This window comes from Mustela nigripes, chromosome 1 (genome assembly GCF_022355385.1).
Source record: "Mustela nigripes isolate SB6536 chromosome 1, MUSNIG.SB6536, whole genome shotgun sequence".
NCBI classification, from domain to species: Eukaryota; Metazoa; Chordata; class Mammalia; order Carnivora; family Mustelidae; genus Mustela; species Mustela nigripes.
Window position 1 is genome coordinate 83,799,942 of NC_081557.1, and position 25,706 is coordinate 83,825,647.

General features: G+C 50.6%; 1 protein-coding gene and 1 long non-coding RNA gene across 7 annotated transcripts in view; one reads left to right on the forward strand and one right to left on the reverse strand.

The window, feature by feature from the left end:
• Window positions 1-9,461, reverse strand: part of LOC132026154 (uncharacterized) — a 35,777-nt gene extending 26,316 nt beyond the window's left edge. For both annotated transcript variants that reach the window (XR_009406808.1, XR_009406800.1), the window contains exon 1: window positions 9,112-9,461. This is a non-coding gene — a long non-coding RNA (uncharacterized LOC132026154). The remainder of the gene's footprint in view (window positions 1-9,111) is intronic.
• The window catches only part of KIRREL3 (kirre like nephrin family adhesion molecule 3), a 551,364-nt gene that overhangs the window by 447,861 nt on the left and 77,797 nt on the right, over window positions 1-25,706 (forward strand). For all 5 annotated transcript variants that reach the window (XM_059414007.1, XM_059413998.1, XM_059414010.1 and 2 more), the window contains exons 4-5: window positions 2,238-2,387; window positions 6,942-7,091. In XM_059414007.1, the coding sequence (XP_059269990.1) occupies window positions 2,238-2,387; window positions 6,942-7,091 (300 nt within the window). The remainder of the gene's footprint in view (window positions 1-2,237; window positions 2,388-6,941; window positions 7,092-25,706) is intronic.

Below are 25,706 nucleotides of genomic sequence, written 5' to 3' on the forward strand. Positions count from 1 at the left end.
AATCATCATTGAGCCAGGAGAAAAGAGCCTCAGAAAGGAGTGCCCCCCACAGCTTTCTCCCTCCCCCCCTTCCTCTCCCTTCCCGGCCCCTTCTTCCAGCCTCTCCGGCACCCTCCTCACGTCCCTCCATCCTCTGGCTCCTTCTCCAGAACTCCCCCCCACCCCACTTTTCCTTTCCCTTCTCTCTCCTCCTCCTCCTTCTCCCTCTCTTGTTTTGGTGCCAGAAACAGTCTAATTACAACAGAGAACTTGAAGAGCCTGAGAGGAAAAAAAATAAATAAATTAACCCACCACACATAGCTGATTAAAATGTCCTATGAAATCTAATTTGTAAAGCTCGAATCAGAATAAAAAGTGTTACTCCCACAATTCAGGGCCAATTTGATTTTTAATGAGACCCCTCAGAGACCCAGCCAAAATCTCATCAGGTTGCAACCGTGGCTACCTTCCCACCTACCACAGGCTCTCTGAGGCGCCCCCCACGTCTGCTCCTGGGGAGCCCCACAACCGGGCCTACCATTCTGGCCCGCTTCCCTCGGCTTCTTTATATGTCCATCACTCCCTTCTTAGGGCCACCTGCTGCTGAGAGATGGCCTTACCCATGGTCTTACCCAAGTCTGAGCCTGGGCCATTGTGTCCCCTGGATGGGCAACAGCTAGTTTCCAGGACCTCTGTGGCCGTCCCTGACTCTCCCATGTTGCGGGAAGAAGAAGCCGGGGCAGCAGTCTGTCCACCAGGACCCCCTTCCTGGGCTGTGTGTCTTTAGCTGCCGGGCAGGGTGTGGGAAAGAAGTGGGCTTGGAAGTCACAGAGAAACCCCCCTTACCCCCCGCTGCCTGGTCAGACCCCAGCTCCACCACTCATTAGCTGTGTGATCTTGCATTGGTTGCTTTGCCTCTCTGATCCTGTTTTCCTTGCTGTAACAGCAGCTATTTCTGCCCTGACATGTAAACAGGTTACAGAAGGGAGGGCACGTGAAGCAGTTTTTGCTATAGGTCGGGGGGTAAATGTCAGTGTCCTCTTGTCTGTGCACCTGCGGCTTCCCAGGGACCACGGATCACCCCAGCCCATTCCTCAGCTTCCCCTCCAGGACCAGCGGAGGGGATCTGGGCACTGCACAACTCAGTAGGGGAAAATAAAGTCAATAGAGCCAGAAAGTCTTACATTTCTAGCCCTTGTCTTGCCACTAAACACTTTGGAGATAATTTAGCGAACATCCAAGCCCCTGCAAACTGGACTGGGTAAGGTCCTGGGGTTACGACCACTGCAAAGCTAAAGGTAGTGCATACGCAAGACTGGCTCAGTCACGACCAAGCACAGCCCCTCTTAGTATTTGCCACTTCCTTGGGCCCCATTTCCTCCTCCAGAAAGTGGGGATTAAAACAGTACCTACCTCATAGGTTGTTATGAGGGTGAAAAGGTTAATGAGCTAATATTTTAAATCTTAGAACAGCGGCTGGGACGTGATACATACTGGGGGGTGTGTTTGGCTGGCTTGGATGGCTCGGGGCAGTCTCGCTCCCAGAGGTGCATGGAAGAGCTTGGGGTCACACCCGTGACCTTCTCCCAGGTGGTAGGGAAGCCGGAGCTGGGGCTGCCACCAGAAAAAAAGGCAAAGCAGGTACCCCTGCACGTGCTGGGCCACGCTATCTGCATGTGCTGGGCCACGCTATATCAGCCTGGGAACTACTGAAACAATAATGTTTTCCCTGGATTCTTGGGTTTTTAACCAAAGCGCTCTACTCCCCATGCCCAACTTGCCTTCTTGAGGCTCACCCCCAGAGGACGCCTGCTGCTGGAGGGCTCCCTCCTGCTTCTGCTCTGTAGTGGGAGGAGGGGCAAGCCAGCAGCAGCAAGTAAGAGCCCAGTGGAAAGTGGCAGAGCTAGTCCCAAGGGTGGCTGGCTCGGCCTCTTTGGGGGCTGGAGGAGGCTGGGTCACAGTGTGTGTGTGTGTGTGTGTGTGTGTGTGTGTGTGTGTCTGTACTAAGGACTGATGACTGGCGGCTTAAAGCCAGCTGCAGAAGCAGGGAATTAAGCTGGGGGCAGCTAGGAAGCTGTTGATGGGCCCCAGGCAGGAAGTAAGATAGAGGCGGCGGGGGGGGGGGGGTGGGGGGGGGGGGGGGGGGGCATTGGGGGTGCTTCTCCCCTGGGCCAGCCTCTGCTCTGCTTCTTAATTGGGGAAGCCTCCAGGCACGGCTCCCTGCAGGTAACTGACCGCTGTGCTTATTTTCTTCCCAGGCCAAGTGTACTCCTTCAGCCAGCAACCCCAGGACCAGGCCGTGGTGTCGGGCCAGCCAGTGACTCTGCTGTGCGCCATCCCCGAATACGATGGCTTTGTCCTGTGGATCAAAGACGGCTTGGCTCTGGGTGTGGGCAGGGACCTCTCAAGTGAGTACCCCCAGACCTGTGGCCTCCTCAGGAACCTCACCTTCATAGGCATTTGGAGATTAAATCTCCAGATTTCATTGTGCATCCCCCCTCGGGCAGAGCCAGGGTGGGAAAGCTCTGGGTCCAGGACCCATAGGACTTTGAGAGCCCTTCCGACCACTGGTAATGAATTATCTGTAAACCCTCAAATCTGGTGGCCAAACCCGAACAGGGTGGCCCTGAGGGATCTCTTCAAAAAAGTCAAACACATTTCAGGTAAAGTCAGATGCCTAGAAGCAACATGTTCCCTTTTCTTGGTCCAGAATGTATCCCCCACTTAAGTCCTCACCTGGTTCTCCCCGGGTTTCCATCCACTAAAGGGAGCCAAGGAAATTGAACACTCACAGAGGAACCAAGTTGGTTTTACGGGTTACCATGGGAAGAAAGAAAAGAAAAGGAGCCCACCCAGGCTGGTTTTGAGCAAGGATGTCCCAGTAGGCTCCCGTCACTTGCAGCTAAGCTCCCCCAGTTGGCGACACGTCCTTTCATCCGTTAACCGTGGTGCATGTCAGCCCTTAAGCTCATACAGATGTCTTTCCGATCCACCCTTTCCCCCTGGGAGACAAAAGAATAGCCACCGGTCACTCACTGAGCCACCCGGTGAGTGGCTGAGCCACCCGGTCACTCACCCATCAGCAAATATTACTCTCCCCTGGGGAGGTAGGCATGTGACTGCTCGCGAGGCTTAGCATAACCTGGAAAATTTGGAACAAAGGATCCAGGTGTCCCGGCCATTGGGAATGGCCGAGGGTAGAAGAGGAGAAATATATATATATATATGTATGTATTCAACTGAGAAGTCGCTTTGCTTCTCTCGTGGTGTACAGCTGCAGGAAAATAAAAATCGAAGTGCACTCAGGAACATGATGGTTGGGAAATTAATATTTTAAAATGTGAGTTATGTCTTGCCAAAAATGTATATTGAAACATTATAGCCATGGTCAATAGCATCACCGGGTTTGAGTGCTCCAGCCCCGCTGAGCATGGATAAAATACACAATAATATCTCCAAAATATACTGTGCTGCCATAAAATTTAAGTATTATGGGAACCAGCCAATTTCAGGGGCTCTGAACTTCCTTACCCTAGAGAAACTGGGGGAATGATCTCACCCTCCCAAAAGAGCATCACTCAAGCTCTGCGTGGCTTTGAGCTTGGACCAGGATCATTGCTAGCTAAGGAGGTGCTCTGGGTTCCTGGTCAGTGGTTTGCAGCCTCCAGGCAGGGACTGGGGTCTTTTCTGGGTTGGTGGCCAAGAGGAAGTCCCAGGTCACCACGGATGTGCATCACCACACGGATAACTGACCCTGTGGCATCCAATTCCATGAATGGCTTTCTGGAGTCAGGATTGGGTCCTGCTAAGTACTGAGGGACAACGGGGTTCTGATGAATTGGGGTCTGTTTACTCTCTGACTTGACCTCATTTATATAAAGAAGGTTGTCTGTCTCCTTGCAAAGCCACAGAACTCAAATTCCTAGGAAAGTGTTTTCTATTTGATCACTGATCCCCAAAAAAGCGTCAGGAAGATAATGACAGAAACTCACATGCTCCATAAATACTGTTTGCTTGCCTAACAAGAAACAGGAAAAGGTCCCGATTTCACTCAGCAGGTGTTCGCACAGCACTCGCTAACGGCACAGGTTTCCCCATGGGGAAACTGAGGCTCAGAATTGTAAGACTTCAACCTGCACAGTTCTATCCTCTTTTGTTTTACCTTTATCCTTTTCTGTGTGACACGGCTCAGCTGACAGGAATCATGCCCTCACTGAAGACCTACCCACCTGTCTTTCTGTTCACCAAGGCTGGAAAACACTTTCAAAGGAAATGATTTATAAATGCATACCCCTCAGATTGATAGAACATTCTTCTTCTGAGAAGCCCAAATGATTCTCAGACATTATGTCATAAATTACAATGATCCACAGGGAGAAAAGAGGATTCCCCCCTTTATTTGACAGGTAAATGAAGTCACAGTTGAGAAAGAAATTGATTTAAACATACACCCAATCCCAATGTGTGAGACCCTAGGGGAGGGAAGAATTCTGTTAGGGATCCTAACACCCCAAAATCCTGGCACCCTGCATGTTCTCTCCGCTAAAGACAGGGACCCTTTTGGCTATGCCATCTCACCGTCATGTTTCTTTAAACCAGCATTTACAGACTCTACTCTCTGCCACTCACTTAACATGGGTGATCCCACTTAATCTTCACTGTGACTCTATAAGATACTGGTATTGTCCACATTTTGCTGATGAGGAGATTGACGCATGAATAAATTCAAGTAACATGCCCAAGACAACAGAGCTAGGAAGTGACAGAATGGGCATTTGAACCCAGGCACCGAGACTGTAGAACCCAGACTCCCAATAATTTTGCATCCTCTGAGCATAGCTAAAGAGAGTCATGATCCTATGGAAGGAGCTAGAACTTGCTCAGAATCAATGCCTCTGGGCCTGCGTTTTCCAAAGATCCTGCCAGTCCATGGGACAGCACTGCAGCTCGTTGCCTAATTAGGCAAATACAAACAAACCCATCATTGATGTTTTCAGCAGCTCATGAGAGCAAAATTCCTGCTGCTGATAGCTTGCAAGACAACAAAAACACAAGCTCCAGCCAAGATGCCTGCAGGAGACCAGGGACTAATCAAGGACAGCGGGATCCAGAGGCTGGGCTGGAAGGGCTGGGGGCGGACAGCCAGCTGCATTGAGGGCAGCAGCGGGGAGAGGGCTGGGCAGGAACCCGTTTCCAGCCCCTCGTCCTGGCCCTGGGGAGAGCCAACTTAACTTACCTGGGATTCTTCCCAAAGCCCAGCAGAGGACAGGAAGGGCGGGCTGGAGGGGAGGTGGTGCTCTCGGGGGTACAGCCGTCTGCCTTGTGAGCGCCGTAGGCCGGGCCAGAACAGCTGTGCCAGGCGGGGCCGTTTGACTACACGATGGGGACGATGCTAGCCATGAAGACATGAGCCTGAAGGGCTCAGCTGCACAGGAAGCCCCCATACTGCATACTGGGAAGGATCACAGCTGTCTTCTGGACAAGGGATGGGTGCCAGTGGCCCCTGTTCAGCTCACCTGTGGGGACGCCTGCTCCACCGCTGCAAGACCCTTAGCTTACGATGTGAGGGAGCTTAGAGCTCCAATATTCCATCTAGGATAGAAAGCTGCTCTGCTGTGTCCCTGACTGTGCTTGCATGCAGCTACTGATGGGGATCTCACTACCACCTCTGGCAACCTATCCCTGCTGGACCTTTCAAATTATATTAAGAATATTCTAAAGTATTTCCCCACATTAATTCTGTCACTGGTGCTAGCTCTGTCCTTGGGTACTCCTTGAACACATCTAACCTGCACTTAAAGACGGGAAGCATTTGGAGAGCTACTCCATGTCCCTCTGTCTCTCTGTTTCTGTCTCTCTCTCTCTCTTTCTCACTGGCTTAAGCCCTAGACTTCGCTCTAAAAATCTAGACCAACCCCTTCTTCCTACAGCACATTTCTGAGAACTCACACTGTCCTGGTGAAGGTCTTTTAGAAAGAGGAGATGTTTGTAGCTGCTGAAGGGTGGGTGAGCCTCTGAGGAGAGAAGGGAAGAGAACAGGGAGGAAGGTCCCTGTAAGAGGCTGGTGGACAGTGGGGAGGAGAGGAGACAGAGCTCAGGTAAGGGGACGATGGGAAAGAGATCCTTCTGGAAGAGACTAAGGCGGTCTCGGGCCCAAGGGCCAGGACAGGGGATCTGCCCAGCCTGGCCAGCCACGACTTCTGTCAGCATTTACATTCACCCTTCACAGCAGGAGGAAAACTGATTAATGATTTATAATTTTCATATTTTTATTTATCCATTATTCATCACCAGTAGTATAAGGGCCCCCACATTCCTAAGTGTCCTGAGTTCCTCACAGTAAGTGCTTAATCAGGCCCTGGGGTCTGAGGTGGGGAGGAGGAGTGACCAGAATAGGGCCCCTTAGGGTTCAAGGTGGCCAGAGGAAGCCAGGCACTGTTCAGGTTTGCCTCGATTTCTACTTCCTGCCCATCCTGAACTAAATCCCCCCCCCCCCGCCCCCGCCAAAGTCACTCTTGCTTCTTTTCCAGAGATTTCTGTTTTCTCCTGTCTCTTTCTTACTCTGTCTGCTGAGAACTGCAGCCTGGGTCTCTCTCTCTCTCTGTGTGTCTCCTTATCAAAATGCATGTCTGCTTGGTAAACCACAGCGCTGAGCACACTGCTTACCAGACTACCCGCCCTGCTGTGTCTGCCCACACAGCATTTCCATCTCTGCTCTCTCCGTCCTCTCCCATCATAGCCTCTCCAATATCCCTAAACCTACACGCACACACACGCTGCCCAATACCCAGGGAAAGCTCTTTTCCTGTGCTCCTCACGCCGACGTCAGGGCCCTGAGCAGTCACCTGCCATGCCAGCCTCCAAGCCCAGCCCCAGCTCGCGAGTCCCACCGTGGTGCCTGTTTGGCAGGAACGCCCCCCGGCCCCGGCCCCGCCCCCGTGACATGCGCACTGTGTCCACAGGCTACCCACAGTACCTGGTGGTAGGGAACCACCTGTCCGGGGAGCATCACCTGAAGATCCTGCGGGCAGAGCTCCAAGATGACGCTGTGTACGAGTGCCAGGCCATCCAGGCCGCCATACGGTCTCGCCCCGCACGCCTCACCGTCCTGGGTAAGAGCTGTTGCCGCGCGGGGCGGGGAGGCAGGGGTGAGGATGCTCCGGGAAACACTGTGTGCTCGCTTCCAGAAGGGCCTCCACACTGGACGAAGCCCAAAGGGGTTACCACACGGGGCTCTGGCGGCTGCTGCCCCACTGCATCAGGACCCACTTCCCCTGCTAAAAGGGGAAAGTGAAAGTTCCTGCCCTGGGAATCAGAGGGCACTGCTAAGCAACCTGTGACCCTGCCCAACCCCAGCCGGTTTGACTCCAGCTTAAGGTGCTAAAAGGGGCTCTGAATGCCTATTGATTCCATGAGGAAGCATGTTCTGCACGGGTGCTAGGCAGTGGAGATACGGAGGAGACTATGACACATCCTCGAGTCCATTCTGTCTCCAACTAGGTGCTAACAAAGCATGATTTCAGCACCCCTAGGGACCACCGCTGCACCTGTTCCTTCCCCATGGGCCGTTCCCTGGGAGCCCCTGCTGTCCGCTGGAGAGCTGACTGCCTACATCATTCCTAAGAAAATTCATTTTAAGCCCTTATGCCAAACCAGACCTTTGCCCCCTTGGCCTTTCTTCCTCTTGGCTTCGCAGGGGCCCAGTGGCCCTAAGACACCCTCGCTGAGAGGTCTCCACTCCTCTGCTCAGGCAGACCCACCTGAGGACGAGGGAGTGAGCTCGGCTCCTCTTAAAGGACCTCCTTCCAACTTTGAGGTCACGCCCTGTCAGCTCCCCTCCAGCCAGCTGCTTCTGCGGACCAGGCCCCTGAGAACCGGCCGTACACAGAAGGCATAAGAGCAGACATGTGCGTGTACTGTAGAAACCCTCTCAAAGCCCTTCCGCTTATGCTATCCCGGCTATTTGGACACAAGACAGTGGGACAGGGATTGTTGGCCTGGATGAGAAACTGAGCCTCAGAGATGCCAACGGCCCGGCCCCGGGGTTCTCCCAGCTAGGGCTCTGGTACCAGCGCACTGCCTCCTGGGTGAGGCTCCACCAGTCCCGCAAAGGACAGGACCCAGGCAGCAGAGAGGGGAACCTGCCTGCCTCTTGGCAGCTGCTGTGAGGCTCCGACCACAGGGTCAGCAGCTGGGGTCCTGCCTCCTTGCCTGGAGGATAAGGCACGTGGCTGCTCCTGATGAAATATTTAAGAGCATGTCAGGTTATCTTCAGATGGAGACAGCAACACATGGGCACGTTATGCCAAGCACGGCAGGAAGCCTAGGCGGACCACTTACCAAGCTCGGGGCTTGGATTCTTGAGACTTAACTCTGGGCCGACTCCAGAACCTCCCCCTGACCCCAGGGTCTCCTCTAGCCTGTGATGAAGGAAAGAGAAAAGCAACCAGGTCCGGCGGGGTAAATACGCTGGGACAGCTCAGTCCAGAATGGCCCACAGAAGAGGAATCAGGGATAGGAAAGGGAGAGGCAGACTCTTCACGTCTCCTGAGATGGTGGCTAGAACGGGAATGGGGGTACATCGCGGTGCAGAGGTGTGGAGAAGCGCAGGAGGATTTAGCGTCTAAAATTTTTCTGATTTTTGAGTATTGTGCAATGCTGGAACTGATTTGGGCATCTCCAGAGATGAACCCGTTCCCCATCCTCAGAATAATCCACCTTCTGCTGCCTTGCTCCCACTGTAGAGGGTACCAAAGAATGCTAAGTTGAGAGGGACCTAAGCACTGCCCTCTCCTAACTTCACACAGGACCGAGACTAGATGCACACGCAGCTCGTTGTCAAGTTCTCATCCTGCTTGCTGTCTGAGCTCTGCCTGCAGCACCCAACCATTCACAGCCTGCCTCCTCTCCCCTCTCACGGAGATCACCAAGCTCAAATTAGTCCAAATGTTGTACAGATGAGGAAATTGAGACTCTGAGAGCAAAGCCACTCACGGCTTAATGACCACTCAAAATAGACCCCAGATTTCCTACTCCAGACCAGTGCTGTCTGCATCCCTAAATGCCACCACAGTCTGCTTGGTCTAGTTGCTTAAGGGCCGGGCTGCAGAGAGGAGGGCCACAGAGTCTTACCTGGACAGACTCAGTTTCGTGTTGGGTCACATCTCAAAGTCTCCGCCATCTCCGTCTCCTATGTCCAGACCTGGCGCAGAGCCGGTTGGCGTGGGGAATATGCTTTACAAGTCTGGAAGGCAGTTGAACAGGGGGAAGGAGGAGCTTCCAGGGGACCCTGGCAGCTAGGCTTTGGGATTCCTGAGAGCTGGAAAAGGAGCCTGAGAAGGCATTTGTCCAGCAGCCTTTCCTAAAGTCTCCACCAACCCCACTCTTCCTAACAAACTAGGCAAGAAAGGACCCCAGGCAAGAAAGAGCTGGTCCAGACTCTGCCTCCAGCCCCTCCTGATCACCCTGGTCCCACCCCCTGAGCTGGTCCAGCAGGTATCCACCCCCACCTTCATGGGTCCAGCCGGCCTCTGCCAGAGGCACCCAGCCCAACGGAGTTTCTTTATGGTGCACAGCCCCACCTACTGCCCTGGAGAGAGGCCCTGCATGCAGAAGCTGACCCAGCCTTCTGGAAAGGGAGCTCTGGTCTGCTCACTGTGCTGCACAGACAGAGCAACAGAGCGAAGAGGGGCGTTGCTACCCCAGGCAGCCAGCTTCCCAAACAAGACCCCATCTGTTTTGCTGTGACATCTCAGCCTGGGAAAATATCCCAGCCAGTTCCCCAAGGGAGGGGCTGCCTTCCCTGTGTTCCAGGAATGAGAGAGCTTCCTAATTTAGTCTGTATTTGCCTGAGATAGATTTTTAATTAAATAAAGTAAGAGCCTGATTAGAACCTGCAGAAGATGTGAGAGCAGAATCAGATGGCATTCCAGCAAAATTGCAAAGCAAACACTTTGGCTGGAACAGAGGGAGACCCGTGGGGGTCTTCCATCAAAGCACCAAATGAGGAGGGCAAATATGAGACATTATATGGCCAACAGATGTGCATTGTTAAAATATGCATCTGCCGGGAGCCTGCCTGGAGAAACCAGAGGGCCAGCTCACAGAGCCCATAGTGCTCCAGGGAGGTCATGGGGACCCAGCCCCAGCAGCCAAGCCTAGAGTCGCAGACGCATTAATTAGCCTTGTGTTTCCAGCTCCCAGATGCAATCAGGCCAGGAGCAACTTGGAGCTGAGCATTTGCTACCCTGGGGGGCAGAGGGAGGGAGCTAAAGGACCAGGAGAGCAAGAAGGGGAAGGGGCAGAGCCAGGCAAAGACTCCAGGACACCCCTCACCCCTACCGGTCCAGGTTAACAGCCAGGCTGCATTCCCTCTGTGGTCCGGGAAGCCCATGCCTTGACTTGGGCCAGGTCGAGATAGGCATTTTTCCACCTGCAGAACATCTCAAGAATAATGGCATCCCAGAGCAGCAGACTTGGAGGCAACAGTCACAGTCCTACCATTAACAAGCTCTGTGATTTTGGCCCTTGATACTTCACCTTTCTGGATCTCAGTTTCCTCATCTGTAACATGAAAGTGATGATAAATAAGATGGTCACTAGGCACTGAAGGGCTCCCCAAATGCCATGAACTCTACAATACGGGGTCCAGCTTGCGGCACCAAGTAGTTGAGGAAAATGGCCCCGTCTCCCACCAGAACCAGAATTCACGAGGGAGACTGAGGCACAGAAGGTAACAGAGTGTTTTGTGCAGCCTCTTACTTTGAGTCTGGAGAGGGGAACCTCTCAAAGTCCTGCCCAGCCCTGGGATTCTGGACTTGGCTGTGTGTCTTAACCCCAGAGTCCTCCTTCTGTCTGCAGCTTCCGTGCCTTCCAAGCCATGTCTGTGGGGATTCCGCTTAGCAGGACATCCTGGGACCCCCGTGTACGTGTGCAGAGCTGGGTTGTAGCAGGAAGAGTCAGGGACTGGGAGCAGAACCCCTAGAGCTCACTCGCTGTGTGCCTTGGGCGAGGTCCTTAGTGCTCCCGCAGGGACTCTGGTTCAACTCTCTGACCAGCACTTAATATAGGGCAGGTCCTCAACATAGGGTAGGGTTTTTGTTTGTTTGTTTGTTTGTTGCTTTGTTTTGTTTTTAATAAATGAGTAAGTGAATGAACGGCATTTCTCGTTCCTCATCTATGAAATGAGGATAATAAAAATCAAATCTCCCAGAATTGGTGTGAGCACCAAACTAACACACACAGACACACACACACATGCTAAAGTGTCACACACTCTGCAGTTACAGTCACACACACACACACACACACACATGCAGACTGCATCCTCCTCCCACTGGCAGGAACCCCAGGGTTGACAAACACCTCTACAGCCCCAGGGCCGGAGCCCTAAGGACGATACTGCCTTCGAAATTGCTAACTGCCTGAAAATTTGAGAAGCAAGGAATTGGAGGACCTACATCAGGGAGGAAATGGAAGCCAAGGTTTTGATCAATTAATATTTCCTGAACACCTACTAGGTGCCCAGCACTGAGCTCGACAAGTAAGGTTCATGGGTCAGCGAAAGGGAACACCAGCCCTGCCTTGGTGAGCCTGCGTCCTGGCAGAGAGAGCCGGTCAATCCATAGTAAACAGGTTAAACAAATGAATGGTGAGCGTCAGAAGTGGATGGTAATGACCCCTGGGGACACAGAAAAAGAAGAGGAGGGTGTGGGGGACAGGAAGTAGGCAGGGGAAGATGGCGGGTAGCGGGTTAATTATTAAAAAGGGTGTTTTCCCAGTCTTCCTCCCATTCCCCTTATCTTCCTGGCCCGTTCTAATATTAACTCTGCTGTCTTGTGGCTCCCATTGGAAACAAAGCTTTCTAAATCAACATGAATTATTTAATGATGGAGACTAAGTCAATTCAAATAAAGAGGGCATCTTTAAAATGATGTCAAGCTCCAGACACTGAGGAGGCAAACACAGAGAGGGTCCGGAAGGGTCCCTGAGTTTTCAGAGCCATGATACCCGCCCCCGCATCTCTCCACCAGAGCAGCTGAGGGGCCGGGGTTCCCTAAATGCCCGGCGCTGGCAGCAGCCCCCAATTTCTGACCTGCTCATCTTCTGTGTAGGTGGGTCCAGAGAGCGACGGTGAACAACTTCGGTCACCCAGCAAGGGAAGGCAGAGCTGAAACACAGCCCAAGAGCACGGGCTTCTCCAGCTCTTCCAGAACCCGGTGGCAAGAAATCCAGCCACAGTCTCCCTGTCAGTAAGGGACAGACCGAGCTGTTCTTCAGGGGTGAAGAGGCCCCCCCCACAGAACAAAGCCCAAGTCCCCCCCTCCCTTTTAATTCATCTCCTTTCCCTCCAGCCCCTGCTCTGGCACCCCTTTGCTCCAGCTTGCAGTTCCTTCCCATGCCCACACTTAACGTGCCTTCGCACCTGTGTGTTGCTGCCTGGAAGGTCCTTCCCTTGGCCGACTCTTGCTCCCCTGTCAGGAACCATCTTGGACATCACCTCCTCCAGGAAGCCTTCCCTGAATGCCACATGGCCTGGCTTTCCCATTCTGGGATCCCTTAGCCCTCCGTCTGCACCTCGGTCACAACACTCCACTCACAATCTTGAGAGTAACCGTTTCCCTGTCTGTCTCCCCCAGTGGGTCTCTCGCCGTCCTGCCCAGGACAGCCTGCGGGCATGTACTGGGTACTCAGGAATGCTCATATAGAACTGTAGCAACCGGGCTTGGGGCAAACAAGAGGGAGTCCCTCCCTCGGTGCGGGGGACGGTGCCTGGCAGACAGTGAGCCCCACGGCTGTGTCATATTGTGCGTGTTGTGTTTTGTCGAGTCACGTTGTGTTGTGTTTAGAGGGGCAACGCGGCTTCAGGGTAACAGCCCAGACTCTGAAAGCCAGACGGCCTATCCTGGAAATCTAGCTGTGTCACTTTATCTGTGCTGTGACCTTGGACCAGTCGCCTGCCCGCTGTGCCCCAGTTTCTTCATATGTAAAATGGGGTAATAGTCCTCCCTGCCCTCTTAGGGTTGTAGAGAGGATTTAACAGGATAATTGATGTAAGACATTGCTCAAAACAGCTCCCGGTAAGAGGCAAGCCACAGAAGAGCCTGCCGTTATTATCATACTCATGGTGGTGGTTACTATTATTTTTGCCATGCTAAGCAGCACCAACAAGCAGCCCTTCCTTCCTGGGGGGGCCAGGCTCTGGGCCCTGAAGAAGCTTTGCCATCCAGCACGCAAGGCAGAAAGACACGAATCCTGTGGGCCTCTCCTGGGCTCGCACACCTGGGAAGACAAGCAGAATTGATTTCCTTATCTCCTTATTAAGCGTGTTTTGCCTGGGCCCCGGCCTGGTCTTAGGTGCTGTATCTCATTTGTGCTTTGTGTCTGCTTCCTGCCACATTCATTACCCTGCAATCACCCCCAAATAGGGGCAGCAAACAAGCCAGAGAGGGGAGAGAGGAGCAAAGGCAGCGTCCTTATCTCCTGAAGTTCCAGATGGGAGCCAGGGTCTGAGCTATTATCCCCCTCAGCCCAGCCCCCGAGCCCCTGCCCCTGCCACCAGCTCCTTCCCACTCCCTTCCTGCCACTCTGCCCTTACGGGGGGGCCCAGGGACAGAAGCAGAGTCTCCTCCTCCATGTCTCTTGGGGCACCACGTGCCCCTCTTGGTTTAATTTGCTTTCTGTGCTTACCTGCTTGGGCAGGTTATAAGGTGAGCGTGGTCTGAGGGCATTGAATTACCTTAAGGTGATCAATAGTGCTTGTCTTCTAAATTACATTATAATATAATATAATATAATATAATAAAATAATATTTATTTTAATTAACTTATTTATTATATTATATAATGATGTTAATATTATTAATGATATTAATTATATTAATATACTAATAAAGTATTATTATATGATTATATTTATATTATTATATTATATTGAGGGTAGTTAGTCATATGACCTCCCTGAGTAGCTGCCCAGCTCTGTAGTCGGTGGCATGTGGAGGTTGGGCAGGGCAGTGATGGAGGGTCTCTCTGGAGGTTCCTGTAGCCACTGGGTCACGTACATTGACTTCAGAGCTGGGCCCTCCCTCCTGCTGCCCCCCCCACAGTCTCCCTGATTCTCTAATCTTCCATGGAAAGGAATGCTGCCCCCCTTTCCCGCCACCACCAGCCTGACTCCCCATCTACCTGTTCTTCATTTCAACCTCAGTGTCAGAACAAATTGCAAGGCCCCAAAGGGCTTGGGGGGGTCCATCAGGGATGGAGGCAAACTCAGTGCTTCCCTTTCCATCTGTGTGTAGGGGGGAGGGCAGGCAGGAAGTGGGGAGACCTGATGCCAGAGACACCCATGCCTGCCTTACCCTGCCCAGACCCAGCCAATGAGAAGAGAGATAATCAGCCTATTTAAATGGTCTCGCTGGAGAGGCCCAACACTCTGCCTTGGACCGGAGGCAGCGGCAGCATCCCCAGTGGCCAACCCACAGCCAGGCCCTCCTCACCACCTTCCAGCATCTCTTGCTTTCAACAGCAGCACAAGGGAAGGCAGGGAGGTTCTTTAGGAGCCCACTGGGTCTGCTGCACAGGCAAGGCACTCCGCCTCCAGCTCCCCACCCCCACCACCCCGTACGGAGTTCTGCTGACCCCTCAGGGTCCCCATCACTACATGTCTGAGGCTCCCCAAACAGCCCCACGGCCCCGAAGGATGCCACCATCATACCCAGAGCACTGCCACACCTCCGGTCTAAGCAGGACAAGGGCCTCCACCTGGAGGTTGGAAGACACACATCATTGTCCCAGGTCTTGCACTGACATGACAGGCCTGGGTCTTTGCCCTTGAGACCTGGGATAGTGATGCATAACCATCTCTGGACCCTCTGTCTCTCTCTGTCTGATAAAATCAGGAGCGGGGAAGAGGAAGTCCAAGTCCGTGCCTCGGTCCGGCTGTGATTTGCCTTCATTTGATGGTAGTTTGGGGGTCGGGTCTGAGGGGCACTGTTCCCATTGTTCCCTGGCTCTGAGGAGCAAGGATAATATGTTCTTCCACTGTTTTAACCAAGTGTGACCCTGGGAGATGCTGAGCAGCCTTCACTGCTCAGCAAAGGGGAGGGTGAGCTAGACTGTGGAGGGCTGCAAGAGGACCTTGATCTCCTGGCATCGGCCATTTGCCGCGGAACCAGCAGCTGCCTGGGAGGGGAGAGCCACCTTCCTGTAACTTCCAGGCTGCAGCTGCCCTCAGGGGGGCCCTCACCTACTCTGCCATCAGGGGGCTGCTTCCTCTGCCTTAGGCATGGCTCCCGCATGTCCCCACATGCCCGAAAAAGCACAGGCAAGAGCCGGCTTATGTCCGGGGGCCTTGCAGGAGTCCTGTCAGGAAACCCAGCTGGCCACATACGAGGCTTCCTGTTCGTGCATCAATCGTAGACACACACAGATGCCTCACCTCAAGGACAAATGCACGGGTGTGCATGCACACACACACACACACACACACTCAATTCTAAGCATGGCCGAATCATAGTGGAAAGACACAGGGACCCTCGGTCAAGAGAATCTGTCACTGTTGGGAAATGGACAAATCTTAGTAACTCAACAAAAGCTCTGACCGTCCCCTCCTGGTCAGGCCCAGAAATGAACAGAGCAGGTGGGGCGTGAGAGACCCAGCGCGAGACCCCGCTTTTCTACTGATTCCCCATAATGAGAAACCAAGTGCAGGGAGGAAGGGTCACAGCGACCCAGAGGGAGGGCCAGGGCCAGCGGGGTCCCACCCGGGAAGGAATCACCTCTCTCACGACTCCAGCCTCTGGGGCACCATAGGTGTCCCACCCAGGACGGTGGCCCAAGCCAGCCCGGGGGGAGGCCAGACCTGCTGAGCTGGGCAGGGAGACTCCAGGGGTAAAAATAGCTTGCCACTTCTCCGCTTCAACCTCAGCCCGGGCCTGAGACGAGGGTTTCATGGCAAATTATGGATTTAAAACTAGCAATGAATCTCCATTACAGCATGAAATGAGAAAGGAAAGCACCACCAAATGAAAGCCTTCCCCCGGCAGCCGGTGGGACAGTGGAGGGGTGGAGTTTCAGCAGGGAGTTTCCAGATGAAGTCACTTGCCCAAAGCACACCCACAGGAGCGGTGGCAGAAAGAGGGTCCCAGGAGAGGGGGTGGAGGCCGGAGCCCCCGAGGAGACCCCTGCTGTCCCAGGTCAGCGGAGGACACCTACGTGGCAGGGGTGTCACTTCTCTCCAGAGCAAAGATGCACGGCTATCTCAGGAGGGGGAACAGCCAGAGCTCTGTTAGTTTGGGGCTGTGTTGGGGTGCGACCCAGCTGGGAGGTCTGGCCAGAGAGGGGCATTTTGGGAACCCTGGCCCACTGCCTCATAGTCCTCCCCTTAAGATAATGGACCATCAGGATACAGGTCTCCTTCCAGCCCCAGGGAATTCCAGGAGCCCCTTTTGAACCATCCCAGGGCCCCCAGCGTCAGGGAGGGGCCTGCACAAGGAACCGAAAGCTTCCTGACAGCCCCCCCCCACACCCTGTTTCCCAGATACGCCTGGGGAGCCAGGGTCTCTGGACCCACAGCATCGGTTTTCCATCCCATTAAGTCTCAATATCAGAGGAATGCCCGCTGCTTGTTTCCCCCTCACTCCAGGCCTCGGCATGATTCTGTCCGGTCAGAGAGGGTTTTCCTAAGTGGGAGTGTGCTAGGCGCCCAGAAGCCCGTGCAGGTGCTTCCATTTTACCAAAGTACCTGAGCCCCGCAGCCCAAGAAGGCTGGCTTCCAAAAGAGTGTCACATTTTCACAAGTCGATCAGGTGTTTGTAAATGTTTATGGAAAGGAGGAACTTTCCATGTGTAAATATGTCAGGAACCGTGTTAGCGGCTGAAGAATCACCCGGTGCCTGCCAGGAACACTATAGCAGCCTCAGGGCGGGGGAGGGGGAGAAAGCAAGAAGCAGAGGGGCAAGCCCATGGCCACACAGCCATCCCGCTGGAAGAGCTGCACCTCCCAGACACACCGCTTCCTCCCTGCTCTGCTCGCTCCCCAAATCTCTACACACAGAGATGGACACACACTTGTTCCCTAGGATGATGGAAAGAACTCATCTTGCAAATGGCTAGGAGATGAGAGGGGAGGGGAGGGGATGAAAGGAAATAGACTAGAGCCTGCACAATACATGGGAAGGAAAACGCATCTTCTCTGACTGGGAAAGTTGGGCTCTAACAAAGGGTCACCTGGGAAGACCCTGGCTCTCTTCCAGCCCTGGCCCCAAATACCAAGTTGGCATGGGCAATGGTTCTCCTGAAGACTGAAACCTAACCTTGATTTAGAGAATCAGAACTGGAGGGAATCCACCAAGCAAGGCTTCTTCACTTCATTTTTTCAGCATGGATCTGGGCGCCTTCCATGTGTCAGATACTGTTCTAGGCACCAGAAATATACATCAGCGTGTGGCCGATAGATTATGAACAGAGTAAAATCTCCTGCCTTCGTGGAACATATTTTCCTGCAGAGGGAATTAGACAATAAACAATAAACATTGCAAGAATGTTATAGTCTTTTAGAAGGCAGTAAGTGCTCTCAAAGTAGAGCAGAGTATAAGGAATTGAGTTTCTTAAGAGAGGACAAGTTGAGCAGTCAGGGGGGACCTCCCAGGGGAAGTTAACTTTTTTTTCATCTTTCCATTTATTTTTTAATAAATGAGAGAGAGGAGGGAAGCAGGCCCCCTGCTGAGCAGAGAGCCCAATGCAGGACTCGGTCCCAGGACCCTGAGATCATGACCCAAGCTAAAGGTAAAGGCAGAGGCTTAACCCACTGAGCCACCCAGGTGCCCTTTTAACAGGTTTCTTTTTTTTTTTTTTAAGATTTTATTTATTTATTTGTCAGAGATAGTGAGCACAGGCAGACAGAGTGGCAGGCAGAGGCAGAGGGAGAAGCAGGTTCCCTGCTGAGCAAGGAGCCCGATGTGGGACTCGATCCCAGGACGCTGGGATCATGACCTGAGCTGAAAGCAGCTGCTTAACCAACTGAGCCACCCAGGTGTTCCAACAGCTTTCTTGAGGTATAATTTACATACCATTAAGTTCAACCATTTTAAGTGTATAGCTCAATGATTTTTAGTAAATGAATGGAGTTGGGTGACCATCACCACAATATTAATATTAGGACATTTCCATCACCCTAAAAAGATCACTTGTTGATCTCCGTTCCACCCTCAGTCCTAGGAACTACTGATCCTCCTTCTGTCTCTATGGACTTGCTTTTTCTGGACATTTCATGTAAATAGATCCATACAATATGTGGTCTTCTCATCTGGCTCCTTTCACTCAGCACAGTACGTTTGAGATTGGCTTATGTGGTTGCATGTACCCATAGTTCATTTCTTTCTGTTGCCTTTTATTGATAAATACTTTGTTTATCCATTGATAACTTGATGGACATTTGGATGGTTCCAGTTTTCAGGCTATCGTGAATAGTGCTACTAAGAACATTCATATACAAGTCTATGTGTGGGTATATGTTTTCATTTTTCTGGGAGGGGGGAAAGAGAGCAGGGGAAGGGACAGAGAGAGAGAATCTTTAAGCGGATTCCCTGCTGAGCACAGACCCCAATGGGGGGCTCAATTTCACGACCCTGAGATCATAACCTGAGCCAAAATCAAGAGTCGGCCACATAACTGAGCCACCCAGGTGCTCTGTTTTCATTTTTCATGGGTCAGCTCCTAGGAGTAGAGCAACTAGCTTATGCCTAACTTTTTAAGTGTCAAACTCTTTTCCAAAATGGCTGCTATTCCATTCTGACCAACAATTTATGAGCATTCCAGTTTCTGTATATCCTCATCAACACCCATTACCGTTTAGCTCTTCTATTATGGTAATTTTGGAAAGTTTCAAGTGGTATCCCATCGTGCTTTTGATTCCCTTCTCTTTTTTTTTTTTAATTTTTTAAAGATTTTATTTATTATTTGACAGAGAGAGAGATCACAAGTAGGCAGAGAAGCAGGCAGAGAGAGAGGGGGAAGCAGGCTCCCCACTGAGCATAGAGCCTGATCCGGGGCTCGATCCCAGGACCCTGAGTTCATGACCTGAGCCGAAGGCAGAAGCTTAACCCACTGAGCCACCCAGGTGCCCCTTGATTTCCTTCTAATGACTCTCGATGTTGAGCATCATGTGATATGATCAATTGATGTTATCAATTTCTTTAATATTTATTTATTTATTTATTTATTTTAGAGAGGGAGAGAGAGCACATGCATGAGTGGGAGAGGGACAGAGGGAGAGAGAGAATTTTAAGCAGACTCCATGCCCAGTGAGCCCAGCTCATGATCTCAGGGTTGTGAGATTGAACCTCGAATCTGGCTCCATGCTCAGAGGGGAGTCTGCTTAAGACCCTTTCTCCCTCTGACCCTCCTCCTGGGCTCACTTTCTCTCAATCTCTCAATTAAATACATCTTTTATATTATATCTACGAACTTTGTTTAACCCAAGCGCACAAAGATTTACTCCTATATTTTCTTCTACAAGTTCTAGAGTTTTGGCTCTGAGATTTAGTCTGTGATTCATTTTGCGTTAATTTCTCTATAATTTGTGAAATAAGGACTTAAATTCATCATTTTTGCATTCAACTATCCAGTTGTCCCAGCATCATTTGATGAAAAAGCCTGTCATTTCCTCCTCTGAAGTGCCTTAACGTCTTTGTCAAGTAGCAACTGACCAAAAATGTAAGGGTTTATTTCCAGGCTCAGTTCATTGGCCTATGAGATTCTTCTTTATGCCAGTACTATGATGGCTTAATTACTATAGTTTTCTAGCAAGTTTTGAAATCAGGAAAAGCAACTCCAATTTTATTCTTTTTCAAAATGGTTTTAGCTAATTTAGCTCTCTTGCATTTCCATATAAATCCTAGGATCAGCTGATCAAAATGGTTGCTGAAATTTTGATAGGAATTGTGTTGAAGCTATAGACCAATTTGAGGAGAACTGTCATCTTCACAATACTGAGCCCTCTAATCCATGAACACGTGACGTCTCTCCATTTGTTTAGATCATTAATTTTTGTAGTTTTTAGCTCATGTCTTGTCCTTGTATTCAGTTCATTCCCTAGCATTTTATTCTTTGTGATGCTGCTGTAAATAAAATGATTTTCTTAATTTACTTTCCAGATAATCTGTTGCTAATACACAGAAAAACAATTGACATTTGTATATGGGTCTTGGATCCTATAACCTTGCTGTAACCACGTTTTTCGATTTTAATGGTTTTTGTGAATTCCTTAAGATTTTCTGCATATACGATTATCTTGTCTGAGAATGAAGATAGTTTTACTTTTTTGCCAATCTGATGCCTTTTTTCCCTTGTTTTGCCTAGAACTTCCAGCATGAAGTTGAATAGAAGTGATGAGAAAAATATCCTGGATTTACTTCCAGTCTCTTTCATCATAAAATATGTGATCTGTAGGGACGCCTGGGTGGCTCAGTTGGTTGAGCAGCTGCCTTCGGCTCGGGTCATGATCCCAGCGTCCTGGGATCGAGTCCCACATCGGGCTCCTTGCTGCGCAGGGAGCCTGCTTCTCCCTCTGACTCTGCCTTCCACTCTGTCTACCTGTGCTCGCTTTCGCTCGCGCTCTCTCTCTGACAAATAAATAAATAAAATCTTTAAAAAAAAAAAATATATGTGATCTGTAAATTTTACATGGATGCACTATATCAAGTTGAGGAAGTTTCCATCTGTTCCTGCTTTGTTAAAAGCTTTCACCATGAATGGTAGTGGGTTTTATGAAATGCTCTTACCACATCTCTTGTGATGATCATGTGGTTTTTGCTCTTTATTCTATTAATGTGGTATATTACATTAATTGATTTTCAGATATCAAACCAACCTTGCATTCTCAGGATAAATTTCAGTCATGGTGTATAATCTTTTTCATATGATACTGCTTCAGTTTGCTCATTTTTGTTGAGGTCTTTTCATCTATAGTCATGATGGACAGTGGTCCGTGGTTCTATTTTCTTGTGATCTCTTTGTCTGGGTTTAACATCAAGACAATGCTGGTCTTGTAGAATGAATTGGGAAGTGTTCCTTCCTCTTCTATATTCTGGAACATTTTGTGAAGGATTGATATTATCTCTTCTTTACATATTTGATAAGATTTATCATTTCTTTACTTGATATAGCTCTACTCAGGTTTTCCATTTTGGGGGTGGCTTTTTTTTTTAAGATTTTATTTATTCACACAAGAACGAGAGAGAGTATGTGCATGCAAGAGCAGTTGGGGGGATGCAGATGGAGAGGGATAAACAGACTCTCCACTGGGCAGGGAACCCCAACATGATGCTCGATCCCAGAACCCTGAGATAATGACCTGAACCAAAGGCAGACACTTAAATGACTGAGCCACCCAGGTGTCCCTAGAAGTTAGCTTTTTAAACAAAGACTTGAAGAGGTGAATGTGTTGGCTGTGAATCTTGAAATAAAATCCCTACATTACCTGAAAAAGCAGTCATTGAAGGGTTCTAAATAGAGGAGTGGATGATGCAAGTTCCATTTTTTTAAAAAGATTTTTATGTATTTATTTGACAGAGAGAGAGAGAGAGTGAGAGACAGAACACAAGCAAGGGGAGTGAGAGAGGGGGAAGCAGGCTTCCCGCTGAGCAGAGAGCCCAAAGTGGGCTCCTGGGATCCTGGGATCACGGCCTGAGCTGAAGGTAGACAGTTAACAACTGAGCCACCCAGACACCCCTCCAAGTTCCTTTTTTAAAAGGATCACCGCGGCTGCTGAATTGAGTACAAACTACAAGAGGGCCGGAGAAGGAGATCTGTTAAGTGACTCTTGCAGTGATCCAGGTGAAAGGTGAGGGGACTCCGACCAGGATGGTGGCAGTGGAGGTAGTGGACTGCAGGTGGGAGAAAAAGAGAGGAGTCCAGCACAATGCCAAGGTTTTGGGGGTGGTGCCTTTCATCCCTGTAAACTTGGATGCAAAGACCTGAATGTAGATATGCATTTCTGGGGTGCTGTTTCACATTCTCATAGGAGTCAATCAGGACTCTCCCCAAAGTTTAATAACTAATATAGACCAACTTATTTATTTTTAGGAGACTATGGCCCAGAAGGGTTGAGCTACTTCCCCAAGACCACTCAGCTAGCTAGCAGTGAAGCTTAGACAATCCCAGGTGCTTTTTCCACTGTCTTGGGAGCTTTCGTAGGAGCATGTGTGATCGGACCCCTCCCCTCAAGTCTAATGGGACCCACTCTCCACTGCCTAGGAGCACCTAGGGGAGACGGCCCCTCCTCAACTTCCAGCTTCTAGGCTGCACCTGCCTCCCAGACCAGGGTGGCCCTCCTTGTGCCCACGCCTGCCTTCACTCCCACCTGTCTCCCTTTCCCGTTGCCCTTGGCCCATCTGGGGTCCACAGGATCTGAAACCTCCCCGGGCAGATCTGGGAGAGAGCCTGTCTGCTATCCACAGCTCCCTTGTCCCACAGAGTGGCAGAAGAGCAGCAGCTTATGTGTGGAAGAGAATGAGAGCCCTTAGCTTTTATCTGTGCTGAATCTTGTCTACGGAGGTTCAGGTACCAAGAATGAGAGAGAAAAATAATTAAGGGAAAGGCAGGTGAAATGTTGACTTTATTATTACTTAAGTGCTGCAAAGCTTTTAATTCTTGTTTTTATACCAGTGACACCCAGTGAGAGGGGACATCATCTTGGCCCGCTATCTGAGCCACACACCCGCTCACGCCACTTCCTGGCGCCTATAAATCACATTCAACGGCTTCCATTGGCAAGACAGAGGAAATAATTAAGGCGAAGGTGGCTGAAATGTTGATGTTATTACTGTAAAGCAACAGCCTCTTTAGTTTCTACACCAACGAAATGCAACCAAGGGAAATCAGTTTTCACGATTACCTTTCGGAAATGCAAATCCAAGAGCCTGAACCCAGGCTCGGAGGAGGGGGGCACCAAACCAGGAAACATTTCCAGGTCTGTGGCAGTCTCTTGGGGGCTTTTAAGCCCACAATTTACCTTTTGACTGCATCCTATTTTCTCTCAAATCCTTTATTTCCCACTTATTTATTGACTAGAGACACAGTACCAAAAGGAAAAAGAGAGAGAGAGAGAGAGAGATTCTCCAACTGCTGGTCTTAAAAAATCCATCGCAGGAAATGGTTCTCTGGAGGGAGGATTTCAGCACTGGCTGTGAACCGGTGCTTAATTGAATCTCTTTACTCCAAGGTGTGTCCACCTGGAGGGATGGCTTCTTTGGAAAGCCACTAGACAGAGGACTTGCCCCATCTTATCCTGCCCCAACCGGGGCGGGGGGGGGGGGGTGGCAGTGGCTGGGGGAGCTATGGGCAGCATTCCCAGGACAGACCCCTGGGCCTTGCACACACGTGACACGTCTGGGACTCTGCCTTCCCTGTAGACATATTTTCCAACAAAGTGTGTCAACCGCAAACCCTATGCAAGGGGTAGCGTGGGCTTTGCCAAGGAATGAGGGACTATCAAGTGGACAGAGGCTGCAGGAATCCCTGAGCCCAGGTTTGCGAGAGGCAGCTGGCAACGGGCAGGCCACATAGGCACACAGACACGTCTGCTTCGCTCCCAGAGTATCTTTAGAGGTTTCTAAATCCGTTGCCAGCATGTAAGATTCTGAAGGGTTTTGTATTAAAAATTCACATTTCTGGCTTCTGTTGCAAAGATCTGGCAGTATCAAGGCCATTTGCCTGCTGGGCAACAGCAATGGAGGGGCGGCTCCCCTGAGCGCAGTGCAGCTCCCCGGTCCCCGCTTGCCGTTGCTCATCTCCACCACTCACTGCATCCACCTGACACTGAAATCCCCTGGCCTCATTGAGCCCCGTCGTAGACTCCCAGCATGCACCTCCCACCTGGCCTGAAGCAGGACGAGGAGGGGGGAAGGCAGAAGGCCAGCAGCACCCTGTCGCCCCAGCCAAGTTAGCAAAGGCAGGCTTGCAGGAAGGTTTTAGGTGAGCTTTGGAGCATGAGTGGAATTTGAACAAATTAATCAGTTTGTCATAGATGAATGGACAGTGTGTTCCTTCCCAGCTAACAGCGGCTCTAAGGTGACACGAGCCCAGAACTGGTGACCAGGCTCTCTCCTGCCACTCACCGCCTGGTATGAAAATGCTCCTTACGGAGCGTGGCATTTAAACGGGACCTGTGACAGGCGGGAGCAAGAGGATCCACTCAGCAGGCAGTGAATTAAGTAACATTAGGCTCTCATTTCCCGATGTGGTGGGGGCGGGGCGTGTCCTTTATTAATCTAGTATTTTAGTTAATAGAGAGTTATCAGATCGACATCCTACCCACATCAGCCCTGAAATAATATAAGAATGCATTAAAAATAGATCCCATTTTCCTACTGGAACCAGTAGGAGTCTCTGGCAGAACTTGTGGCCAGCCTCATTTGACACAAAATAGCCTTTGGTTCTAGGCTCTTCGTGCTGCCCCGTGTGCTGAGGTCTCCCACTGGAGAATCTAGACCTCCTGTCTGATGCAGCAGCTGCCGGCCACAGGTGGCTACTTGATTTTAATTTCAAGTTAATTAAGATCAAATAAAACTAAAAATATAGCTCTCCAATCACACTAACCTCACTTCCAGCGCTCAATCGCCACATGTGGGTTCGGGAAAGCTGATTTAAACAGGACGCAGGCATTCCTGGATCCTCTCACCAAATTCCATCTCATCATCCTCCAGCAACCCAACAGCACCCAATGTAGAGGCAGGTTCAAAGGCCCGGACCTAGAAATGTCAAGGTCAGCTTCCCCGAAGCACTAGCATTAATATCGTAATGCGGTCTATGAGTGGAAGCTTCCCAGCTCCTTTATTCAGCAAATCTTTATTAAATTTCTACTCTCTGTAAAAGTGTCAGAGACAAAGGGGAGACGCAGAAATAGTAAACCATCCTCTGTACCTTCAAGGAGTTTATAGCCACAGGACAGAGAAAACACTTAAGCCACTTACTGTCATATGAGGCAGAATGAAAACAGTGTTTGAATATGTAAGCAAAATACAGAGAAAGTGTTCGTTTCAGTGGAGGAGATCTGGGAAGGCTTCACAAGAGAAGTGGATTCTGAAATCTTCCTGGATAGAATCAGTAGGATTTTAGTAGAAGGAGGAGGAAAAAAAAATCGTCATAATAACACAAGTGAAAGCACAGAGACATCCAAAACAGCACACTCTGAATGGAGAGCCGGGGTTCAGGGATGACTGGAGTGGATGAGGAAGGAATGGAGTGGGTGAGAAGTGTAAGGGGAGACGCTCCATAAAAAAGGGACTTGAGCCATGCCAGAGAGTTTGAACCTTGGTTATAAGCAGTGGAAACCATTGTAGGCGTTTGACGAAGTTCATCTCCTGACCTGATGCCCCCTGAAAAAGAACCATATAGCATATGGGGCATGGGTCTGAAGGCAGGGAAGTGCCGGTGTGTTAGATCCTGGTTAACAGAAGGTAGGACAACCAGGAGTTTGCCGAAGCACTTGCTAGAGACAAGAAAGGGCAAATGCTGGGGCAGGAGTGCTGTAGTGGGGATGGAGAGTCCCTCCCCCCAATTTTTGTTAGCCTGAGGACTCCTGCGGAATACCTTGAATGCCATTCAACTCAACTGTGATTCTAGCAGCAAATATCGCATGGTGACTAAGCATATTATTCTTGAATAATCCAGAAGTTTCCCTGTCTTGGGGTCCTGAGCCATTTTGATCATTGGTATTTGCTGAAGGC